This window comes from Archocentrus centrarchus, chromosome 7 (genome assembly GCF_007364275.1).
Source record: "Archocentrus centrarchus isolate MPI-CPG fArcCen1 chromosome 7, fArcCen1, whole genome shotgun sequence".
NCBI classification, from domain to species: Eukaryota; Metazoa; Chordata; class Actinopteri; order Cichliformes; family Cichlidae; genus Archocentrus; species Archocentrus centrarchus.
In genome coordinates, this window is record NC_044352.1 from 34,927,318 (window position 1) to 34,946,943 (window position 19,626).

General features: G+C 43.5%; 1 protein-coding gene across 5 annotated transcripts; it reads right to left on the minus strand.

The window, feature by feature from the left end:
- Positions 1–10,146: 10,146 nt before the first annotated feature.
- On the minus strand, positions 10,147–19,327 carry ccnq (cyclin Q). Of its 5 annotated transcripts, none has more exons than XM_030733831.1 (6): positions 18,566–19,327; positions 18,311–18,448; positions 16,084–16,267; positions 15,140–15,272; positions 14,655–14,873; positions 10,147–11,551 (listed from the first exon to the last, which is right to left on the minus strand). In XM_030733831.1, exons 2-6 carry the CDS (start codon positions 18,441–18,443, stop codon positions 11,462–11,464), a joined length of 759 nt encoding a protein of 252 aa, XP_030589691.1. In that variant the 5' UTR covers positions 18,444–18,448; positions 18,566–19,327; the 3' UTR covers positions 10,147–11,461. The 5 variants fall into 5 exon arrangements, with proteins under 5 accessions (XP_030589691.1, XP_030589689.1, XP_030589690.1 ...); XM_030733829.1 differs by having other exon boundaries at positions 18,562–19,327; XM_030733830.1 differs by having other exon boundaries at positions 18,311–18,445; positions 18,566–19,326.
- Positions 19,328–19,626: the final 299 nt, after the last annotated feature.

The window sequence follows — 19,626 nt, forward strand, 5'->3', positions numbered from 1 at the left end:
CTGGAGGCCACCCCCTGATGAAGCCAACAGAACCGCATTATCCGCAAAAAGCAGAGATGAGACTCTGAGGCCACCAAGGAAGAAGCCTTCCGCCACCTGGCTACGCCTAGAAATTCTGTCCATAAAAATTATGAACAGAATCGGTGACAAAGGGCAGCCCTGACGGAGTCCAACACCCACAGGAAACGAATCCGACTTATTACCGGCTATACGGACCAAGCTCTCACTGCGGTTGTACAAAGACTGAATGGCCCGCAACAGTGGGCCAGACACCCCATACCCCCGCAGGACCTCCCAAAGGACACCCCGAGGGATGCGGTCGAATGCCTTCTCCAAGTCCACAAAGCACATGTAGACTGGTTGGGCAAACTCCCACGCACACTCGAATATCCTTGAGAGGATAAAGAGCTGGTCCAGCGTTCCGCGACCAGGTCGAAAACCGCATTGTTCCTCCTGGATCCGAGGTTCGACTAACGGACGGACCCTCCTTTCCAGCACCCTGGCATAGACCTTACCGGGGAGGCTGAGGAGTGTGATCCCCCGAAAGTTGGAGCACACCCTCCGGTCTCCCTTCTTAAAGATGGGGACCACCACCCCGGTCTGCCAATCCATTGGCATTGCCCCAGATCTCCACGCGACGTTGCAGAGGCGTGTCAACCAAGACAGCCCTACAACATCCAGAGCCTTCAGGAACTCAGGGCGAATCTCGTCCACCCCAGGGGCCCTGCCACCAAGGAGTTGTTTAACTACCTCAGTGACCTCACCCCCAGTGATGGTCAAGTCATCTCCCTCGTCCCCAGACTCTGCTTCCACTACAGAAGGCGTGTCAGTGGGATTCAGGAGGTCCTCGAAGTATTCCTTCCACCGTCCGACTATAGCCTCAGTTGAAGTCAGCAGCACCCCACCCGCACTATAAACCGTGTGAGTGGAGCACTGCTTTCCCCTCCTGAGTCGCCTGACGGTTTGCCAGAATCGCTTCGATGCCATCCGAAAGTCTTTTTCCATAGCCTCACCGAACTCCTCCCACACCCGAGTTTTTGCTTCGGCCACTGCCCGAGCTGCATTCCGCTTGACCTGCCGATACCTGTCAGCTGCCTCCGGAGTCCCACAGGCTAACCAAGCCCGATAGGACTCTTTCTTCAGCTTGATGGCTCCCTTCACCTCCGGTGACCACCATCTGGTTCGGGGGTTACCACCACGACAGGCACCAACCACCTTGCAGCCACAGCTCTGCGCAGCAGCCTCAACAATGGAGGTGCGGAACATGGTCCATTCGGACTCAATGTCCTCAGCCTCCCTCGGAATGCTGTCGAAGTTCTGCCGGAGGTGGGAGTTGAAGATCTCCCGGACTGGGGCTTCTGCCAGGCGTTCCCAGCGCACCCTCACAATACGTTTAGGTGCGCCAGGTCTGTCCAGCATCTTCCCCCGCCACCTGATCCAACTCACCACCAGGTGGTGATCAGTTGACAGCTCAGCTCCTCTCTTCACCCGAGTGTCCAGAACATACGGCCGCAGATCTGATGATACGATTACAAAATCAATCATCGACCTGCGACCTAGGGTGTCCTGGTGCCATGTGCACTTATGGACATCCCTATGTTCGAACATGGTGTTCGTTATGGACAAACTGTGGTTTGCACAGAAGTCCAATAACAAAACACCATTCGGGTTCAGATTGGGCAGGCCGTTCCTCCCAATCACGCCCCTCCAGGTCTCACTGTCATTGCCCACCTGAGCGTTGAAGTCTCCCAGCAAGACTATGGAGTCCCCAGATGGAGCACCCTCCAGCACCCCACCCAGTGACTCCAAAAAGGGTGGGTACTCTGAACTGTCATTCGACGCATAAGCGCAAACAACAGTCAGGACCCGTTCCCCAGCTTAAAGGCGCAGGGAAACTACCCTCTCGTCCACCGGTGTAAACTCCGACGTACAGGCAGCAAGCCGGGGGGATACAAGAATACCCACCCCAGCTCGCCGCCTCTCACCGAGGGCAACTCCAGACTGGAACAGAGTCCAGCCCTTCTCCAGGAGACTGGTTCCAGAGCACAGGCCATGCGTTGAGGTGAGCCCAACTATATCTAGCTGGTATCTCTCAACCTCACGCACTAGCTCAGGCTCCTTCCCCACCAGAGAGGTGACATTCCATGTCCCAATAGCCAGTTTTGATAGCCGGGGATCGGTCCGCCAGGGCCTCCGCCCTCGGCCACCACCCGACACACACTGCACCCGACCCCTACGACACCTCCTGCTGGAAGCTGGTTCCACAGAAGAGGGGCCTGAAAGCTGAAGGCTCTGCCTCCCATTCTACTCTTAAGTATCCTAGGAACCACAAGTAAGCCAGCAGTCTGAGAGCGAAGTGCTTTGTTTGGGTGATATGGTACTATGAGGTCTTTGAGATAAGATGGGGCCTGATTATTCAAGATAATGTATGAATGCTCTCTTAATCACAATCTATTCTTACCTGCATTGTCATGACAGCATACATAGGTCTATTTAAACACATCAGCTCTCCTTTGTAATTAGTAACAAATAATACAAAAATTAAACATTTAAATCTATGTGCCATTTGAGTCAGTCCTTTGAACCTTATCATCATTTTGACTAAAAATGGCACCAATTCAACATTCAAGGCCATGTTTAGATAAAAGGCAAAGAAAATCAAAAATGAAACAGTAAGCACGGCACATCTTTTAACAATTCTGCTATTAAACTGTGCTGTGGCCTGAAAATCCACAGTTACAGCAATCTGACAGCAGCAGGGTTATTATCATTATGAAAATTTACTGAATGCAAATTAGGAAAAAGCTTTGAATGTCATTTTAACAAAAGACTGAACCTATGGTGCTGGTTTAGCTGCATGTTACACTGTGCCATTGACAAACCTGCAAAATAAAAAAATGCATGAATTGAATCATGGTTGCCAAATTCCAAAGTGTCAAAGATTGTTAGCAGATGTTTCTTCTCTTTCTTCTTGAGATGTAACAAAGCTATCAGGATGAGAAGCCTACATGATATCCTTCCTGGGTAAATACATCTATGCACGGTTTAAAAAAAACTGCTATCATATTCATAAACTTGGCCTCTGACCTTGAGGTAAAGGTCACCAAAATTTGAACTCATCAGAGATTTTCAATAGAGGCACCTGTGGTATCAGGTTGAAAATCCTATGTCACCTCATTCTGGAGTTATCGTGTTCACAAAGTTGGGTGTCCATGTGGATGGATGGATGGATGGATGGATGGATGGATGGATGGATGGATGGAGGGGTGTGTTAGTGCTGATAGAATTGGCAGTTTGCACATCTGGAATGGCACCAGCAATGCTGAAAGGTATGTACAGGATTTAGAACAACATCTGCACCCACCCAGACTCAGCAAGATCATGCCAAACTGTATACTGCAGGTGCTGATGTTTCTGAGGAACAAGACATAAAATTGTGATATGATGCCCTTTGTTAAACTGTTGTCATCATCATGCAGCAGGTATTTGTGGGGATGCAAAACTTAGATACTTAGTAGATACTGTGGATAACCATTCATAACAAAACATGTTCTCTAGTCAGACTGAATGTATGCCTCAGTTTTTTTTAAAGGATTTGACCTTATATGATGGATGATACAAATCTTTCTTTTTCTTTTTTTTTCATTTTTCCACCTCATACCAAATTTTAATCATATTCTTTACAGTTGGAACACCAGCCCAGTTTTACAGGTTTTCCATATTAGCATTCCTGCTCATAACACTGCTGTATCGAAGTACAGCCTCCAAACTGCTGGCGTGCCTGGAGACTCTCGGCCTTGAGTGTTAACTCTTAATAAATTATAACTAAAGATGTTTTTCTGCACTTTGTTTTTCTTACATAACATCTATTGTTTACAGAGAAATACTTGACATTTGGACAGTTTGTTTGTAATTATGTTCCCAGTTAGAAAGGCAGCGTCTCATAAGGCCTTGATAAACCTTCGACTGATGGTTTGCTGGCTTTTTCTATCTGCTGACTGATCCATCTTTTCATCATCTCTGTTTACACGAACGATGAATCATGCAAACTGCTCTTTTTTGCTCCTCCCCTAAATACTAAGAGGGTACACACACACACACAGACAGACACACACACACTTGCCCTCTTAAATCTATTGTCTGTGCATTAGCCGTTTAGAGTGTTTAGAAGCGCTTGGTTGATGTCTAACAGGTCTGAGGCTGAAGGCTGCAGGGCTTTCACTGGGTCAAGGACACTCAGCTTCTACACTGCAGGCTCGATATAACATCAACAACCCAAACTGTCATTATGATATAAACACACGTGCACATGGAGACACACATGAACACAGCTGGTTGTGTGAGCGTGACCTTCTGACTTCCCCACAAGCTCTGAGTAAAGGCTGAAGTGATGTGTAAGCAGATCAGAAGCTGACAGAGGAGAGGGCAGGCTGTGAGAGCAGGCTGAAGAGTGTGATACAAAGACAAACTCTCCAATTTTCCACTTGCCATTTTACCCTCATTTTCACGTCCTTATTCTCCTCACCCTCCACTCTTACTTCCAGTCCTCTCATATCCATCCATGTTTTTCTCCTTTCTCCCGACTCCTCTGGCTCCTTCAAATCTGATGGTTAATTTATGGAGCCTGCCTGAACGTGCACCTTCTCCATTATTAATATAACATTAGGGAGACAGAGAGAGGAGGAGAGAAGAAGGGAGGAGGAGCAGAGGGAAAATGTGGGAGACAGAGGTACAGAGGACAGACGTTAAAAAGAAAAGCAGTAGAAGGAAGTCGAGGATTTAAGGAGAGGGATAAGCAGGGAGATGGGCAGAAACAGAGAGAGAGAAAGAAACACAGAGAAAAGCATGACAGGAACGGAGCAACTGAAGAGAGAAGCAGCCAGATTTTTGCCTAGGGAAAAAAAAAACTGGAGATAAATGAGAGTGACAGATGAGAAGAGAGAAAATGTGTCAGGAAGAGGAATGCTGCATGACACGTGATGCTGTTGGGATGCATACAATGTCTCCTGCCCCGTGAAGAGAGGCAGAATCCATAAAGAGGAGGAGAGGAGGGAGTGAGGGAAAGACTAAAAGAGAGACTCAGATGTGTCACAATTGATCATGTGACTATTTTCAACCTGAACAAAGACACACATACAGCTGAGATAGGCAGACTTGGTTTTTTTGTTTTTTTGCAAGATAAATCCAATAAGGTAAGGTCCTCATCTGCTAAATATATCACATCTGAGAAGCTCTGAACAGAAATGAGAAGAAAATTTAAGACTTTAATAGCATTCGCAATTTCAGTGATTTTCCAACTCATAGAGTGTAAAGATGGATATATCCCATATCCATCTTACAGTCAGCATATCTTTAAGAGAAGATCCCAAACAATAGTGTGTTTTACAGTATGTCAGGCATCCAAGCACAGTGTCAAACGAGAGGTATGTTTGGAGGAAGTAAAGGTGAGGCTTACAAACCTAAGAACACTGTACCAACTGTCAGTGAAAATCAGCAGGGGTGATAAGGTCGAGCCACAGAGCGCAACAGCTGCTTTCATTTTTCTCCAGTTCTTCCCAGCAGTGTTGGATAGAGCAAAACATTTCAGTTGCTGAGATGATTATATTCTAGTGTTGATGGAGCATTTTCAGCCCTTAACCTTAAAATGGGAAATAATTCTGCTGATATTTGTAAAACACCCCTCTTTTAGATTGGACCTATTCTGCTGAAAGCCAGCTGCATATTTTTATTCTTTGACTCTGTTAAAAGTAGCTTTGTGTGACCTTATCTTAGACGACACAAGTAAAAAATCTTTGCACCATTATGTTGTTTTGTCACAAAGCCGACTGACACTGAGCACAGCTTGTCTCGTTTCTGTGTTTTGAGCGACTGCCTGAGAAAGGTCCATTTTTTTCTTTTTTGTGGACACCAGAGAAAACAGCTGCTGCACTGCTGTGGCTGATGGGAATCCTAATAAACTGAACATGCTACGTAACCATAAGTGCCACTAAAAATTGAACAACGCGCCGGCACTGGACATCATATATCAACTTTATTGTTCATTTTGTCAAAAAATAAAAACCAAAACACCATGACAAGACTAAAACCTGCATTCTGGTGTCTGTTTCTCTCACCTCCCTGTGCCGTCCCACTCTCAGTCCCAAGTAAATTGGTTCCCAGTAAAGATGTGAAAACTGCTCACAAATTTAGCTGCATTTTTAGTTTCTTTAAAGAGGAGACTTGGAGACTGTTGTGTTAGCTTTCCATGACTCAAAGCATAAAATAATCCTTATTTACCTTATACCAGACCCCAGTGCAGCCCCTGTTCTTCTTCTGTCTGATACAAGTTGGTTTAGCTCCCTTTCCTTTCCCTAGAAGTCATCTTTCTTCTGATTGGCTGCCCTTTCCAAACAGTAGTTTTCAATGACAGGTAGGTGGGGCTTCTGAGATAAATTAGGCATAACTACTCTCAGTGACATCATACAGCACAAGAGTAAAAAGGTATCTCATGAGTTTTGGAGGTGATGTTTGCGTGATTCTTAAGCTCAGGTCATCTACCAGAGGCCTGGGAGGTTCAGGGTTCTGCTCAGCGTCTTAGATGTTCCTAGAACTGGACTCTTCTGGACAGAGACCTCTGATGTTGGAATCTGCTGGTTCCACTCTTCCTGTTCTGGGGTCACAGTTCTTGATACTACTATTACCACTGGGACCACTTTAGACTTTACCTTTCACATCTGCTCAGTTGTTCCTTCAGCCCCTGGTACTTCTCTATGCAATCCTGTGAAAAACTGAGTACACCCTTACTACTTCTATAAGAATTACTAGGGTAATTAGCAGCCAGGTGCTGCTAATCAAATGCACTTGAATGCCACAGTCTGCACAGGAGTGGATGTCCTGGCAATCCTCAGAGAAATTTTAAAAAACCCCACAGGCTACATCTGAGACTCTACAGGCATCATCTTAGCATGTTACACGTTAAAGTTCATGAAGCACAAAAGAGAAAAAGACTAAACTAGCATGGCTTCTTTGGAAAGCCAACAGCTAAACTTGGCCCAAACTGGGACCCTGAACAGGACAGTGATCCCAAGCAAAGCAGCAAATCTACAACAGACTGGCTGAAAAAGAACACTGGTGTTGCAAGATGTTGCAATGGCCCAGTCAAGGTTCACAGCTCAACATGATTGAAATGTTATGGCAGAACATTAAGAGAGCTGTACATAAACAAATGACCTCAAAACTCAACGAACTGAAGCAACGTTATTAAAAAAGAGCGGACAAACATTCCTCCACAGACTTTAACCTTTTTGAAGCCGGGAAGTAAATCCAGTAAAAATGCCAACTGTGCAGGTTAACACTGAGAGACTCCGTTAAAGTTAATGTCCTGGTGGTGTTCAAGGTGTCCCAGAGTAAAGACAAATATAAAAACAGAATTCAAATGTAGGCTTAGTCTACATACAAATTTTATATAATGTCACAAAGTCAAACCGGTGCCCTGTTTCAGGATGACAGAGAGGCATACAGAACAAAACTGTTTACAGCCCACAGCAGGGATAGTTAAGGACCCATTTCTGATGCTCGTCATAAGATGAGCATCAGAAATGGGTCAAAGAACTTCACATCATCTTACTATCAGTGCTCATGTTCTGAGGGATATTACACAGTGATGGAAAGTTTATTTCTGAGTGGGTGATAATTTCATACCTTTTGATCTCTTATCTGGAACATAACCTTTTCTGGAGAAGATTAGGTCTGCAGCAACATTATAATGAAATGAGCCAAATTCATAACATTGAAAACCCAGGGTTAACCCTCTGAAAAATATCACAGTCAAGAAAAAACTTTTTGTCTGCTACCTGAGGAAAAACAACTGATTTTTACTCATTTGGGTACGCTGATTCCAAATATGCAAACAGAATTTTTCCAGCACATCAGGATCAGTTAGGTTAACTATGCCAATAAATGCCAATCACCAAACTCAACATCAATGATTTTATTATAAAAGTACACCATGAAGATACAACTAGCGAAATGTCTGTATGTCTGATGTGGTAGTCTGCAGCACGGGGGCGCCACAGGGCACGGTCCTCTCACCCTTCCTGTTCAGTCTGTACACCTCAGACTTCAGGTACAATTCAGACCATTGCCACCTACAGAAGTTCTCAGATGATACGGCCATCATTGGATGTGTATCAGATGGGAACGACCAGGAATACAGGGGTGTCATCAGTGACTTTGTCGGCTGGTGTGAGAACAACGCACTCCAAATCAACGCCAGCAAGACGAAGGAGATGATCATAGACTTCAGGAGGAAGCCACCCCCTACAGCACTGGTGAACATCCAGGGAAAGCATATTGAGACAGTGGTCTCCTACAAATACCTGGGTGTTCATCTCAATAACAAGCTGGACTGGACTACAAACACAGATGTCCTGTATAAGAAGGGCCAGAGTCGACTCCACCTGCTGAGGAGACTGAGGTCCTTTGGTGTCTGCAGGACTCTGTTAAAGACCTTTTATGACTCAGTGGTAGCATCTGCCCTTTTCTATGCAGTGGCCTGCTGGGGGGGGTGGATGCACCGAAAGGGACAGGAGCAGGATCGACAAACTGGTGCGGAGGTCTAGCTCTGTGTTGGGATGTCCTCTGGAGTCTGTGATGGTGATGGGTGAGAGGAGGATGTTAGCAAAGCTGACATCCATCATGAACAACCCCCATCACCCTCTGCATGAGACCGTGGGTGAGCTGAGCAGCTCCTTCAGTCAGAGACTGAAACATCCTCGCTGCAGGAAGGAGCGCTTTCGCAGGTCATTCATCCCAACAGCAGTTAGACTGTACAACACTTCATAATGTCTTGAGTCACTTGGACACTTTACCTCCTCTGCCATCACTTTATCCTTACAGTCCAGATACATTTTATTTATTACACTCACCCATATAATGCATACCGTGTATGCTGTGTACCTTACCGGCTACAAATGTATATAATATTTTGATATCTGTATATAGTGTTTTGATGTGTGTGTATATGTACATGTGTGTATTGACTATATATTTTCTGTATATAGTGCTTATGTATATGTGTATATGTATATGTGTATAGTGTTTTTCTATTTTATTTTTATTCTATTCTATTTTTAGTTTCCTGTACTGAGCTGCTGTAATGCGCAAATTTCCCCGTCGTGGGATCATTAAAGTTTTATCTTATCTTATCTTATCTTAAAACACAGACGGGGCACCAGGATAGCTCAGAGTGTGAGCAGGAGCCCACATATCTTGGCTGTGTGGCCGGCGCAAGTTCGAGTCCCGGCCTGTCGCTATCTGCCGCTTGTCTTCCCGTTTGTCCTCCCTGGTTTCCTGTCTATCTCCACTGGAAAACTAACAAATAACACAGAAAAGGCCAAAAAAAAACAAATCTGAAAAAAAAGACAGATACCAAAATCCATCATATGAGGAATCTCAAACTATTAGAGTCCACAGTTAGTCTGCCTAAACAGTTCAAAAGTGTGACAAACACTTGCTCTTGTGCTTCACAGGAGTTTGGTGCAGTAGTCACCATCATGTTTGTGTTATAGCGCCCCTGGTACCTGATCTCCATTTCAGAGAGATATCTTGATGGAACCTTTCACCATGCTCATCGCTCACATCACCCAAATTAGGTGGAAAGAAGTCAAGATGAGAGTGAAGGAAGTGAATGTGCAACCCATGTTTGAATGATACGAGCATGCCGGCAACTAGTTCTTCATAGTTTGTGGTTGCCCAAGAAATTCTGTCCCACCCAAACAAATGATTCCTGTGCTCTTAGTTCAAGGGTCTGAGCTTAGATGGAAAGTCTTTGTCTCTAATAAGCTCACAGACTTGGGGTCCATCAGAGATCCAGCTTTAAGTGTGGCATCACTTTGGACCGCCCCAGAAACACTATTCACGATTTGATGTAGCACTAAAACTTTGTTTTTATCTACTGACAGATCAAAGCAGTCACTATAAGAAATTGCAAATTTCTGGCATTGTTGATCATCAATATTGGCAGTTAAAGTTCAGCTGATTGAATTAAATTAAATTCTGTTCAGTTTCAAAATGAGAAAATCTTAGCTCACTCTACATTTGTGTGAGAAGCACCAGTACAGCAATACATTAGCTAAATATTGACGTGCATAACTCAAGAACCTGACGTGCTAGAGAAATTCTGATTATAGATTTGGAATCAGCACACCTGAAATGCCTTATATCAGGTATTTTTCTCCAGGTAGCAAAATCATTGTTGACCAGTGTAAACAGTCCAAATTCTTCTGTTCAAGTAAAGTCTGGGTCAGGTGGGTGAGGCTTATGTGCTCACAGCCAGTGTGCCTGAGACGACTATATTAGGGACATCATCCAGAGCTAAGAGTAGAAAACCTGTCTGAGGTCTAAGCGTTCAGGATTTCTGCCCATGTGTCCCAGATACAAGCAGCTGGATTTGTTTGCATTTTTATTTTAGGCAGTTACAATCCAGTCCAACCTTTATCAGCACATGCTTTCCATTTCATATAAAAACAGCTTGAAAAAAATATACTTTAAAAGAAAAAAAAAAGGGAAAAAAGAACCAGTTGAAAATCGTCTTACTGTTTCACCTATTCAGCCCATATCGGTCCATTTCAGTTAGGCTAAGTCATTTCTTATCATACTGTTAAGTGAATGAGGTCATCTCTCCTCTGGTATATAGACATGTTACTCTCTTCATGCTGGAAGAGGGAAATATCCTCCCTCGTCTCTCCTGTGTACGCAGCTACACTTACTCAGCTCGCTCATGTAAGTGTAGCAGTTAAGTTACTGGAGAGCACTACACCCAACCCCACTCACGGGTTTAACATCTCTCCTGTGTAACACTGCATTTAAGACAGAAAATTAGGAAAGGCAGAATAAATTGCCTTTAAATTGCAAAAGCTCCTAAACTAATACATAACATGTATGAAACATGTTTGAAAATGTGTGAATACATGGAAATTTGGTAGCCCTACAACAAACTAGCAACCTGCTCAGTGTACCTGCTCTGTAGTAGCTGGGGTATGTGCCAGTGCAGATTTATTTTGCACAGTGCTCTCAAGTCTAAAACCTCACCAATATTATTACGGTATAGTACTATCCTACTCCAGAATGAGTTTAGCATCTGTAGTAAAAATGTCACCTGTGAAAAGATCAGTAGTCCTGATAATCAGGATGTTTTGAGGTGCTTATGATGTGTTCAACAGTGGATCAGAGCGCCCCACAGTGGCAGGAATCAGTAGTGCATGCATGTTTGTCAGCTAACTAAATGGACCAATACACTCAGTGCTGTTCGACCTCAGGCACACCTGAACACGAGCGCTTTGAGTACTCAAAATAGCTACGCAAGTACCAGTTCATTTACTATGTACAGTATAACGTGCAGCTTTTTGCCGCACAAAAACAGATGGAAAACAAAACAACATCTAAAAATAAATAAATAGTGACGGTCTTGTAGGTGTGTCGCTCAGATACACTTGGCCTCCATGTCGTAGAGCTGAAGAAGGTCTGCGATCACAGCGTCGATATCCGCTTTGGTCACGTCATCACACAGCACCTACACACACACACACACACACACACAAAAAGGTAAAACTGTGTGACAATCAAGAGAGACATCTGTACGTCTGAAGACTTGATGGTCTGGTCCCATCGCCACTTTGGTTAAAGTGCACAGTGACACAAAGCTGGAGGGTGCACGAGAACACTAAAAGCAGGTGGAGCCTGTGCAAGGTCTGTGCTGTCTGTTCCCCTCACAGTGCTGCTGTGGAAGAATCTGAATGCAGCTCACGCACTCAGACAGGAGCGCTCGTCCTGCACCCAGCAGGCTTCTTTACAGAAGAATTCCAATTTATGTCGACCAGCTGGATTTTGCAATGACGTGGCTTTTGTCTCCTGTGGACACTTGAGGAAATGAGCACACGCTGAACAGGAAGCTATCCACAGCTACACACAGGTAAACATGCTGCCCCTCATGGGGATCAATATACAGAAAGACTGTCAAAGGGTTTAATTCAGCAAACTGATCCTTTGAAAAGCATGAAAATTGTAGTAAAGTCATTAATTTCTAAATAAAATGCACTTTTATTTCTGTTGTGGTGACGTCTGCATAACTACGCTGGAGTGAAAAAGCATTTCTAGATGCAGACAAGTTGTTTGAATAATAAAGAGGTCTAATATTACTGCTCCCTCTGCCAAGGAGGTTAGATTTTTGGTATCATGTGTGAGTGTGTGTGTGTCATTCTGTGTGTAAACACAATAGCTCAAAAAAGCTTTGAATTAATTTGTAAGGGTGCAGAGTGGGGTCATGTTAACAATCCATTAAAATCTGGCTTACATCCACCGAGGTCATCAAGGTCAACTTGATGATTTATTGGTCCAAAATTGACAAAAAACCTTATGACTTAAAATCTATGATTCTTACAAGTGTGTGTGCATCATCAACATATAGAAAGTACCATATGAAGATTTAAAATATGTCACATTTGACCTCTGACCTCTCCTTTATGGTCAATAGATTGATCTGAAGGTCAAAGTGATGATAACGCTATATGGAGCTATTAATTAAAACTATGTTTCTTACTGGAATTGTTTTGTTTCGTTACAAATATTCTGCATGTGATAGTTTTGTGCCGTTCCACCGTGAGTGGTAATTTATATGTATATATGACAGCACACGCAGTGCAGCATGGGAAAAGCCTGCCTGGCTACGTGTAAAAAAACAGCCAAGCACTGACACAGTCATCAACAGACGGCTGTCTAATATTATGGTTTTTTATTTTAATGTCACTGTCTGTGATATTTCTCAACCTGTGTTCAAATAATGTCGTTTACTGAACAGTTCTGATGTATAAAGAGCAAATAAACAGCATGCCCTTTTACCCCGAATTCCTGACCAGCAACCCTCCCGCCTGTGAGGTCACGCACGCCTGAGGCGGGCCATCGGGCCGCTTTCATCTTTACTTGTGTAGCACAACTGTGGAACTGTGATCGATCTGACAGTTTCTCATAAACCTGGAGGAGCTTTTAGTCAGAAGTTTAATCATTTATGAGCTGGAGGTGAGTATTTATCCATTTGCATCATTACGAAACCACAACAGTTCAAAGAACAAAAACATTTCGACATCTTTAACTTAAAAATTCATAGAAATTTAAAAAGATCAATTAAATCTGTTTTTTGCATGTTAATTCAGAAGTTTTGAAGTATTAAGAAACAAAGTAAGAAATGTAAATTTTGGACTTCAGTCTGGTTTTCTCGTGCAGTTGAAGCGGTGCTAATTTTTCTTCTTCAGCTCAGAGTTTCCATCATCTTCATCGTAAATGGACCAACTCAGTGAGTAACGGGGGGGGGGGGGGGGGGGGGGGGGGGGGGGGGGGTGGGGGGGGGGGGGGGGGGGGGGGGGGGGGGGGGGGGGGGGGGGGGGTGGGGGGGTCACCACCCCCCTTAAAAAAAAATAACATGTGGCTGATGTGAAGTTTTTAGAAAGCACTTCTCCACACTTGGAGGGCTGCCTCTTTTAAAATAATAGGTTACTATTAATATGTAATGTAACGGCCAAGCTGGCTTGAGATCAGATCAGTCTGCATGTGGCTCATGAACTGAAATGAGTGCTGCCGGACCATGCCTGTAAGGCGATCGGTGGTTACGTACAGACACCGTCGATGGCAGCACATCAGCTCGTCAGTCAGCTGCTTTCAGACTCTGTGCATCCAGGGACACGTCAGCATCCAGGCATTAATGTGACACAGTGTAAATGTTTGCACCTCTGCCCTCACTGAAATAAGGTGCATGTGTGAGCAGCTCCCCTGATCCATCTCAAAATGAAAGGAAACAGAAGGAGGAGGGTTTCTGTTCATCTCCTCTCCTGGACTTTTGTTTCACCAGGCATCTGTCAGTGAAAGACTCCACAGTGTGGGCAGCGCCGGGTGAAGAGTGGAGGAGACGGGAGAGCCTGTCACGCTGAGCCAGTTTTTAAAAAAAAAAAAAAAAAAAAAAGAGCCACTCACATGATGTGACTTAATGCCATTTTAGCCGATGTCCATCCACTTATGGTCACTAACTGAGTAAACTTCGTGTTCTTTGAAGCTGGAAGTAGAAAACGAACTCCCTTTTTGTGCCACAAAGTGTGCATTATGGAGGCTGGATAGCACCACCTTAATTGAGTGCAGTTAAATACCCACATCAATGGTATCCATTATTGGCAAATTAGAGGGTGTAACAGGATGGAGACCATAGTCTGATTCTACTCATTATTGGGGACACTTTCTGCTCTTCAAAATGTGTACGTTTCAGCAGCAGTTAAGGTTTAAATTTAATGACATGCTTTAAGATGACAGACGAACTGTTTTCATCTCTCGGGCTTCATCCCACAATGAGCTGACCTCAGAAACTTTCATCTTCTGGATGTGTCAGCTAGCACCTGTTAGCCTCTAACTTTATATAAGGTGATGTCACATTTTCCACTTGAAGTAATAAATCAGTGCATAGCCACTCACTCACTCTCTCTCTCTCTCTCTCTCACACACACACACACACACACACACACACACACACACACACACACACACACACACACACACACACACACACACACACACACACACACTTTGGATAAGCCCCTCTTTTCACTCTGTAATTAGGAACACTGTGAAACACACACCTGCCACCACTCTTTCTCCCCAGCAGGGATTTCCACTCCGTAGCTGTTTAGAGCCAGGTACAGCATTGCTATGGCGATGTGTTGGGGTGTGTGGCGGATGCACATGGCTCCATGGTAACAGTCTCTAAGCAGTGCCCAGGAAGTTTCAGCCACGGGGGTTCGAGACCAAGCATGACGGTTCACAAGTGACTTGACAGACAGCAGGTAGTGGAGCAAATACTGAAGAGGAAAGAGAGCAGACGATTAGCCAGTCACAGGTACTAGACCCTTTAAATGTGAAAAACATGGAATTTGATTAAATGTCATGTAAGTAAAGCCAAAAGAATCAGAACAACTGAAAAAAAAAAAAAAATTTGGCCCAGACGTGACTGTAAAAACAAGCATATTTGAATCACCATGACAACATGTAACAGTAACACAGACAAACAAGGAGGTTCAACACCAAATAACGGGGACGCGACGCGTGCACACGCACGTACAACTACCTTGTGAGGGTGTTCGAAGGAGACATGGAAGTTGAGCTGTCGGAGGATGAGGAGCTCACACTGCACCACGCTGTCCCTCAGGTCCCAGAACTCCTTGTCACATTCTAAAGGACTGCTGCCACTGTGGAAATACCTGGGAGGGAGGACAGGGGGGTGGAGAGCATTTAAGCTGACGGCTCCAGAAAAAAATTGATTTTCTTAAACACGACACGGCTGGAGCCCATCCACAAATCAGGGTTCCATGGACATATTGCCACCAATCAACATGCATGTCTTTGGACTGTGGGATGCAGGCACAGGTAAAACCTGCAAACTCCACACAGGAAGGCTGCAGCCACCTTCAAACAGGAACCCTACTGCCATGAGGAAACAGTACTGGCCACTGCACCATCATGTTGCCCACTGTGTTTTATCTCTTATATAAATGTATGTTTACGTAAATAACTTATTTCGTATATGATTGCATACTGAGTATATTGTGGTTCTGGACTGTTGGGACAAAATTCTTTATCCTAAACTATAAAACTGTCATGGCTATTTAGTTTTTACTTTTTTCTGATATTTTTCAGACCAGACCATTGAGTCAAGAAAATACCATATTTTCCAGACTATAAGTCGCACTTTTTTTCATAGTTTGGGCCGGGGGGTGTGACTTATACTCTGGAGTGACTTATAGTCCAAAAAATATGGTACTAAACAGTCTACTCAACAAAAATGATTTATTAAACATATTGGTAGTAGTTTTTTTTTTATGTCCTCACTTGCAACAAAAAGAGTTCAGAAAGTCAAAACTCAACCATTTAGTTCTCGAGCAAAGTCAAACATCTGAGAGGCCGTCTCAGAGGACATGATAACAAACCGTTTCTTCTGCAAAAGCAAACAGTTGTCGTTTTTCTCTCAGCAGTAAGTTTAAAATGTTTATGGATTATGTGTATGCATATTACCTGTGGCTTACATTGATGATGTCACGGGTCCTGATGTGCTGTTCCTCCACTTTACCAGCAAGGTACACACAGCTCATGGCTACCAGGTACGGTTCATACGCATGGATGCTGACCCCCTCAAAGAAACGATGGTACAGCAGGCACGCTGTGGCCACGGGCACCGAGCGCATGCAGAGTTTCACTCCTGAATAACAGAGGCGGGAGCAAGAAACAGTTCTTAATCCACTTTGCTCATCTCTGATTGGTTCACACATTTCCATCTGCTGTAATGCTGAAATGCCATTTCACAATAATAATCATTTGAAATGTCAATTAAAATTAACAAATCAAGATCTAGGAAGAAAGTCAGAGTACTACTGCAGAGTACTGCAGAGAAACTGCTCATTTCCAACTCAATACTTTTATTTTTGAACTGAGGTAAAGTAGCCCCTATTAATTTAAATAATTTTTAATTATCTTATGCTGGGCCTTGGTGCAGCTCCTCCGTTCATACTCTGTATGAAATAAGAAGTTTTAGCTCCTCCCCCTTTAAGAAAACCTTCTGATTGGCTGATCCTCACAAACAAAGTCTCAACAGCAGGTGGGCAAGGCTTCAGTGCTCAGTGCTCTCTGATGCCTTTCATTGACATCGTACAAAATAAAGATAAAATTTACTTTTGGTCAATTAATACTTTGGTAATGTTTAATATGAACAATGACCACATCAACCATACACTTAAACACTCACTTAAATCTTTTAATAAACGGTGCTGAAAGTTCTACAGTGTCTTTTAAGTTTCAACTGCTCATTAGTGATCATGATTGACTACAACTGGTAATTTTCTCTTTGCCAGCATAAAAAGATTTGTTTGACAGCACTCACTGGAATGCCCAATACCACAAAAAAAGGAAAGTCCAAGGAACTCAGTGAAGCTCTAAGAAGGAGAACTGTAGATTTACACAAAGGTCCCTTGGAGCCATTTTTAAACAACTGCATATTCCAAGCTCATCAGTATAAAGTTATCTGGATGTGTCACTATTTTGCCATGGTCTGGAAGAAGATTCAAATGAGAGAAAATTGGTTAGGATGTTCAGGAATAACCCAGGAACAACCCAGGCTAAAGCCTGCCATGAACCAGAAACTGCTGGAACACCAGTTGTCACTGTCCACACAGTGAAGCCTATGTTGTATCACTATGGACTAAGAGGGTGCAACCAAGAAAGAAGCCCCTGCTCCAAATCGACAACCCCTCAATCTCGACTGAAATTTGCAGCTGCCCACATGGACGAGCCAAACGTGTTCTGGAGAATGTTTTATGATTCAGATGAGACAACGACTGAGCTATCTGACCACAATGACAAAAGTGGTATGTTTGGAGGAGGTAAAGGTGAGGTTTAGTACAGCTGTTAAGCATGGTGGTGGTAGCATCATGCTATGGGGCTGCTTTGCTGCCGGTGGTACTGGTATGCACAGTGTACCAGTAAGTGGATAGAAATATGAATAAGGAGGACTACCTCCAAATTCTTCAAACTGACCTCAAATCAAAGGCTAAACAAGTGAAACTTGGAGATAACTGGGTGTCCAACAGGACAATGAGCACAAACACAAAGTTTTGGAATAGATAAAGCAGACTAATAATAAGCTTCTGGAATGGCCTTCCCAAAGCTCCTACCTCAACCCTACTGAAAAATTTGTAGATTGTGCTTAAAAGTCGGGTCCATGCAAAGAAACCAACCACTTACACGAACTCTACCAATTCTGCCAAGAAGAGTGGTCAAATATGCAGCCAGAATTATGCCAGAAGCTTGTTGATGTTAAATGCTAAGGGCCATTTAACCAAATATTACTGGGGGTATATGCATATATTTGCGCCTGTGTGGATTAGAGAAAATCTAAAATAAATTCAAACTTTTTTAAAAGTCATTAAAGACGTATGCTGTACAATCATTCCATCCTGGAAAAAGAAAAGTTCAACGAAATCATTAAAAGCCCAGAATTACGTTCCTGTCCATGATGAGTGTATGCAAACTTCTGACCACAGCTTTATCTGTGAGATACCTTCATCGCAGCTGGTTTGTAAGTTAATAAACAACGACCTCATCTTTTTTTGTTTGTTTGTTTGCATTAATATAGCCAGTGACGTACATCAGCTGATATATTGATCTGAATTTATCAGACTGTCATAGGTAGGGCTTCATTCGTTTACTACAGCCTGAAAAACGTACTCCTCACACTCCCCTGTGTTACCTGTCTCCATGATGAAGCGACAGACGCGAAAGTGTTTCATGTCCCGGCTCGGGTCCGCCTCTGTATCCCCGCCGGAGTCTCTCCTTCCCGTCAGCCGCAGAGACGCGTCCGAGCAAGCGGACGGTCCCTCCATGTCTGCTGGACCAAGAGCAGGAGACCCCATTTAAACGATAAAAACTGTCTACGAGGAGCAACAAGAAGAAATCCGCAATGTGCGAGTTTCATTATAAACTGCAAACTTGTAAACTCACCCACCAGAGGGCAAATTTCCGATAATCTGTAGGAAGCGCGTCAGTTACACATCGAAATCAACTTCTGTCTCTTGTTCTTTTGGTTTTAATGGCGGTTGGCAGACCAGCTTAGAGGTGCATTACCGCCACCTACTGGACTGGATTTGGATCAAGATTTGGACCAAAATAAACATAGATTTTTTTTTTTTTTGTTTGTTTGTTAAACCCCTTCTCCTCACAAATTTCATCAACTGGCCTTTTCAAGAAAGCACTCCAATGTGAATTTAATCTAAACAAGTGTCCATCAGTTCCTTCCTGTCCCGGCCATAGGCCCTACACGCTAACAATACATGCTGAACTGATTCGGGTTCACTGAGGTGCACACACTGTCCGTTTGAGTGCTTGCCTCTCAGCTGCAGAGTGTTATTAAGACCTGTGTGACTTAACCTAAGACAGGTGATTATTATCTCTTCTGTCCGGTTCCTACCCACTCTCCTCCCATGACCAAGATGCCTTTGAATGTTATAAAGATGCCTTCGCTGATGTCCCTGGTGCTCCTGCCATATTCTCTGGATTTGACTATTAATAATGCTCTTAACTTCAGCTTTGCTTAACGGTATCTGTAAATCAACTGATTGTAATTTCAATGGCAGGTTTGCCTGTATATCCACATCCTCATTTCCTTCTACACCCACATGTGCTGGAACCCAAAGAAACCCAATCCTTACACCTCTATTACACAATCTATGCAAACTATAATATATTTTGTATATAACATTTAATCTGAACAAAAAAACTCTCCAGTTGCTGCAAGTAATAACCGGAAGAAAAATAGTTAGGCTTCCGGTCAAGAATTTTTTTTTAAAAAAGTATTTGACAAAGAAATATCAGTTACTGTGCTTTATGCTGTGTTTAAACTTGTATGTAAGAAAATGAAAACTTAATTAAACACAAGCACGAGTACACGGTGCATTTTCGGTATACGAATCGTTTTGATCAAAAAGAAAAATTCCGGTTATATCTTTCAAAGTAAAAGTCCTCCTTCAAGCTGCAGCTAAGGGGACAAGGATCACGTTTACGGCAATA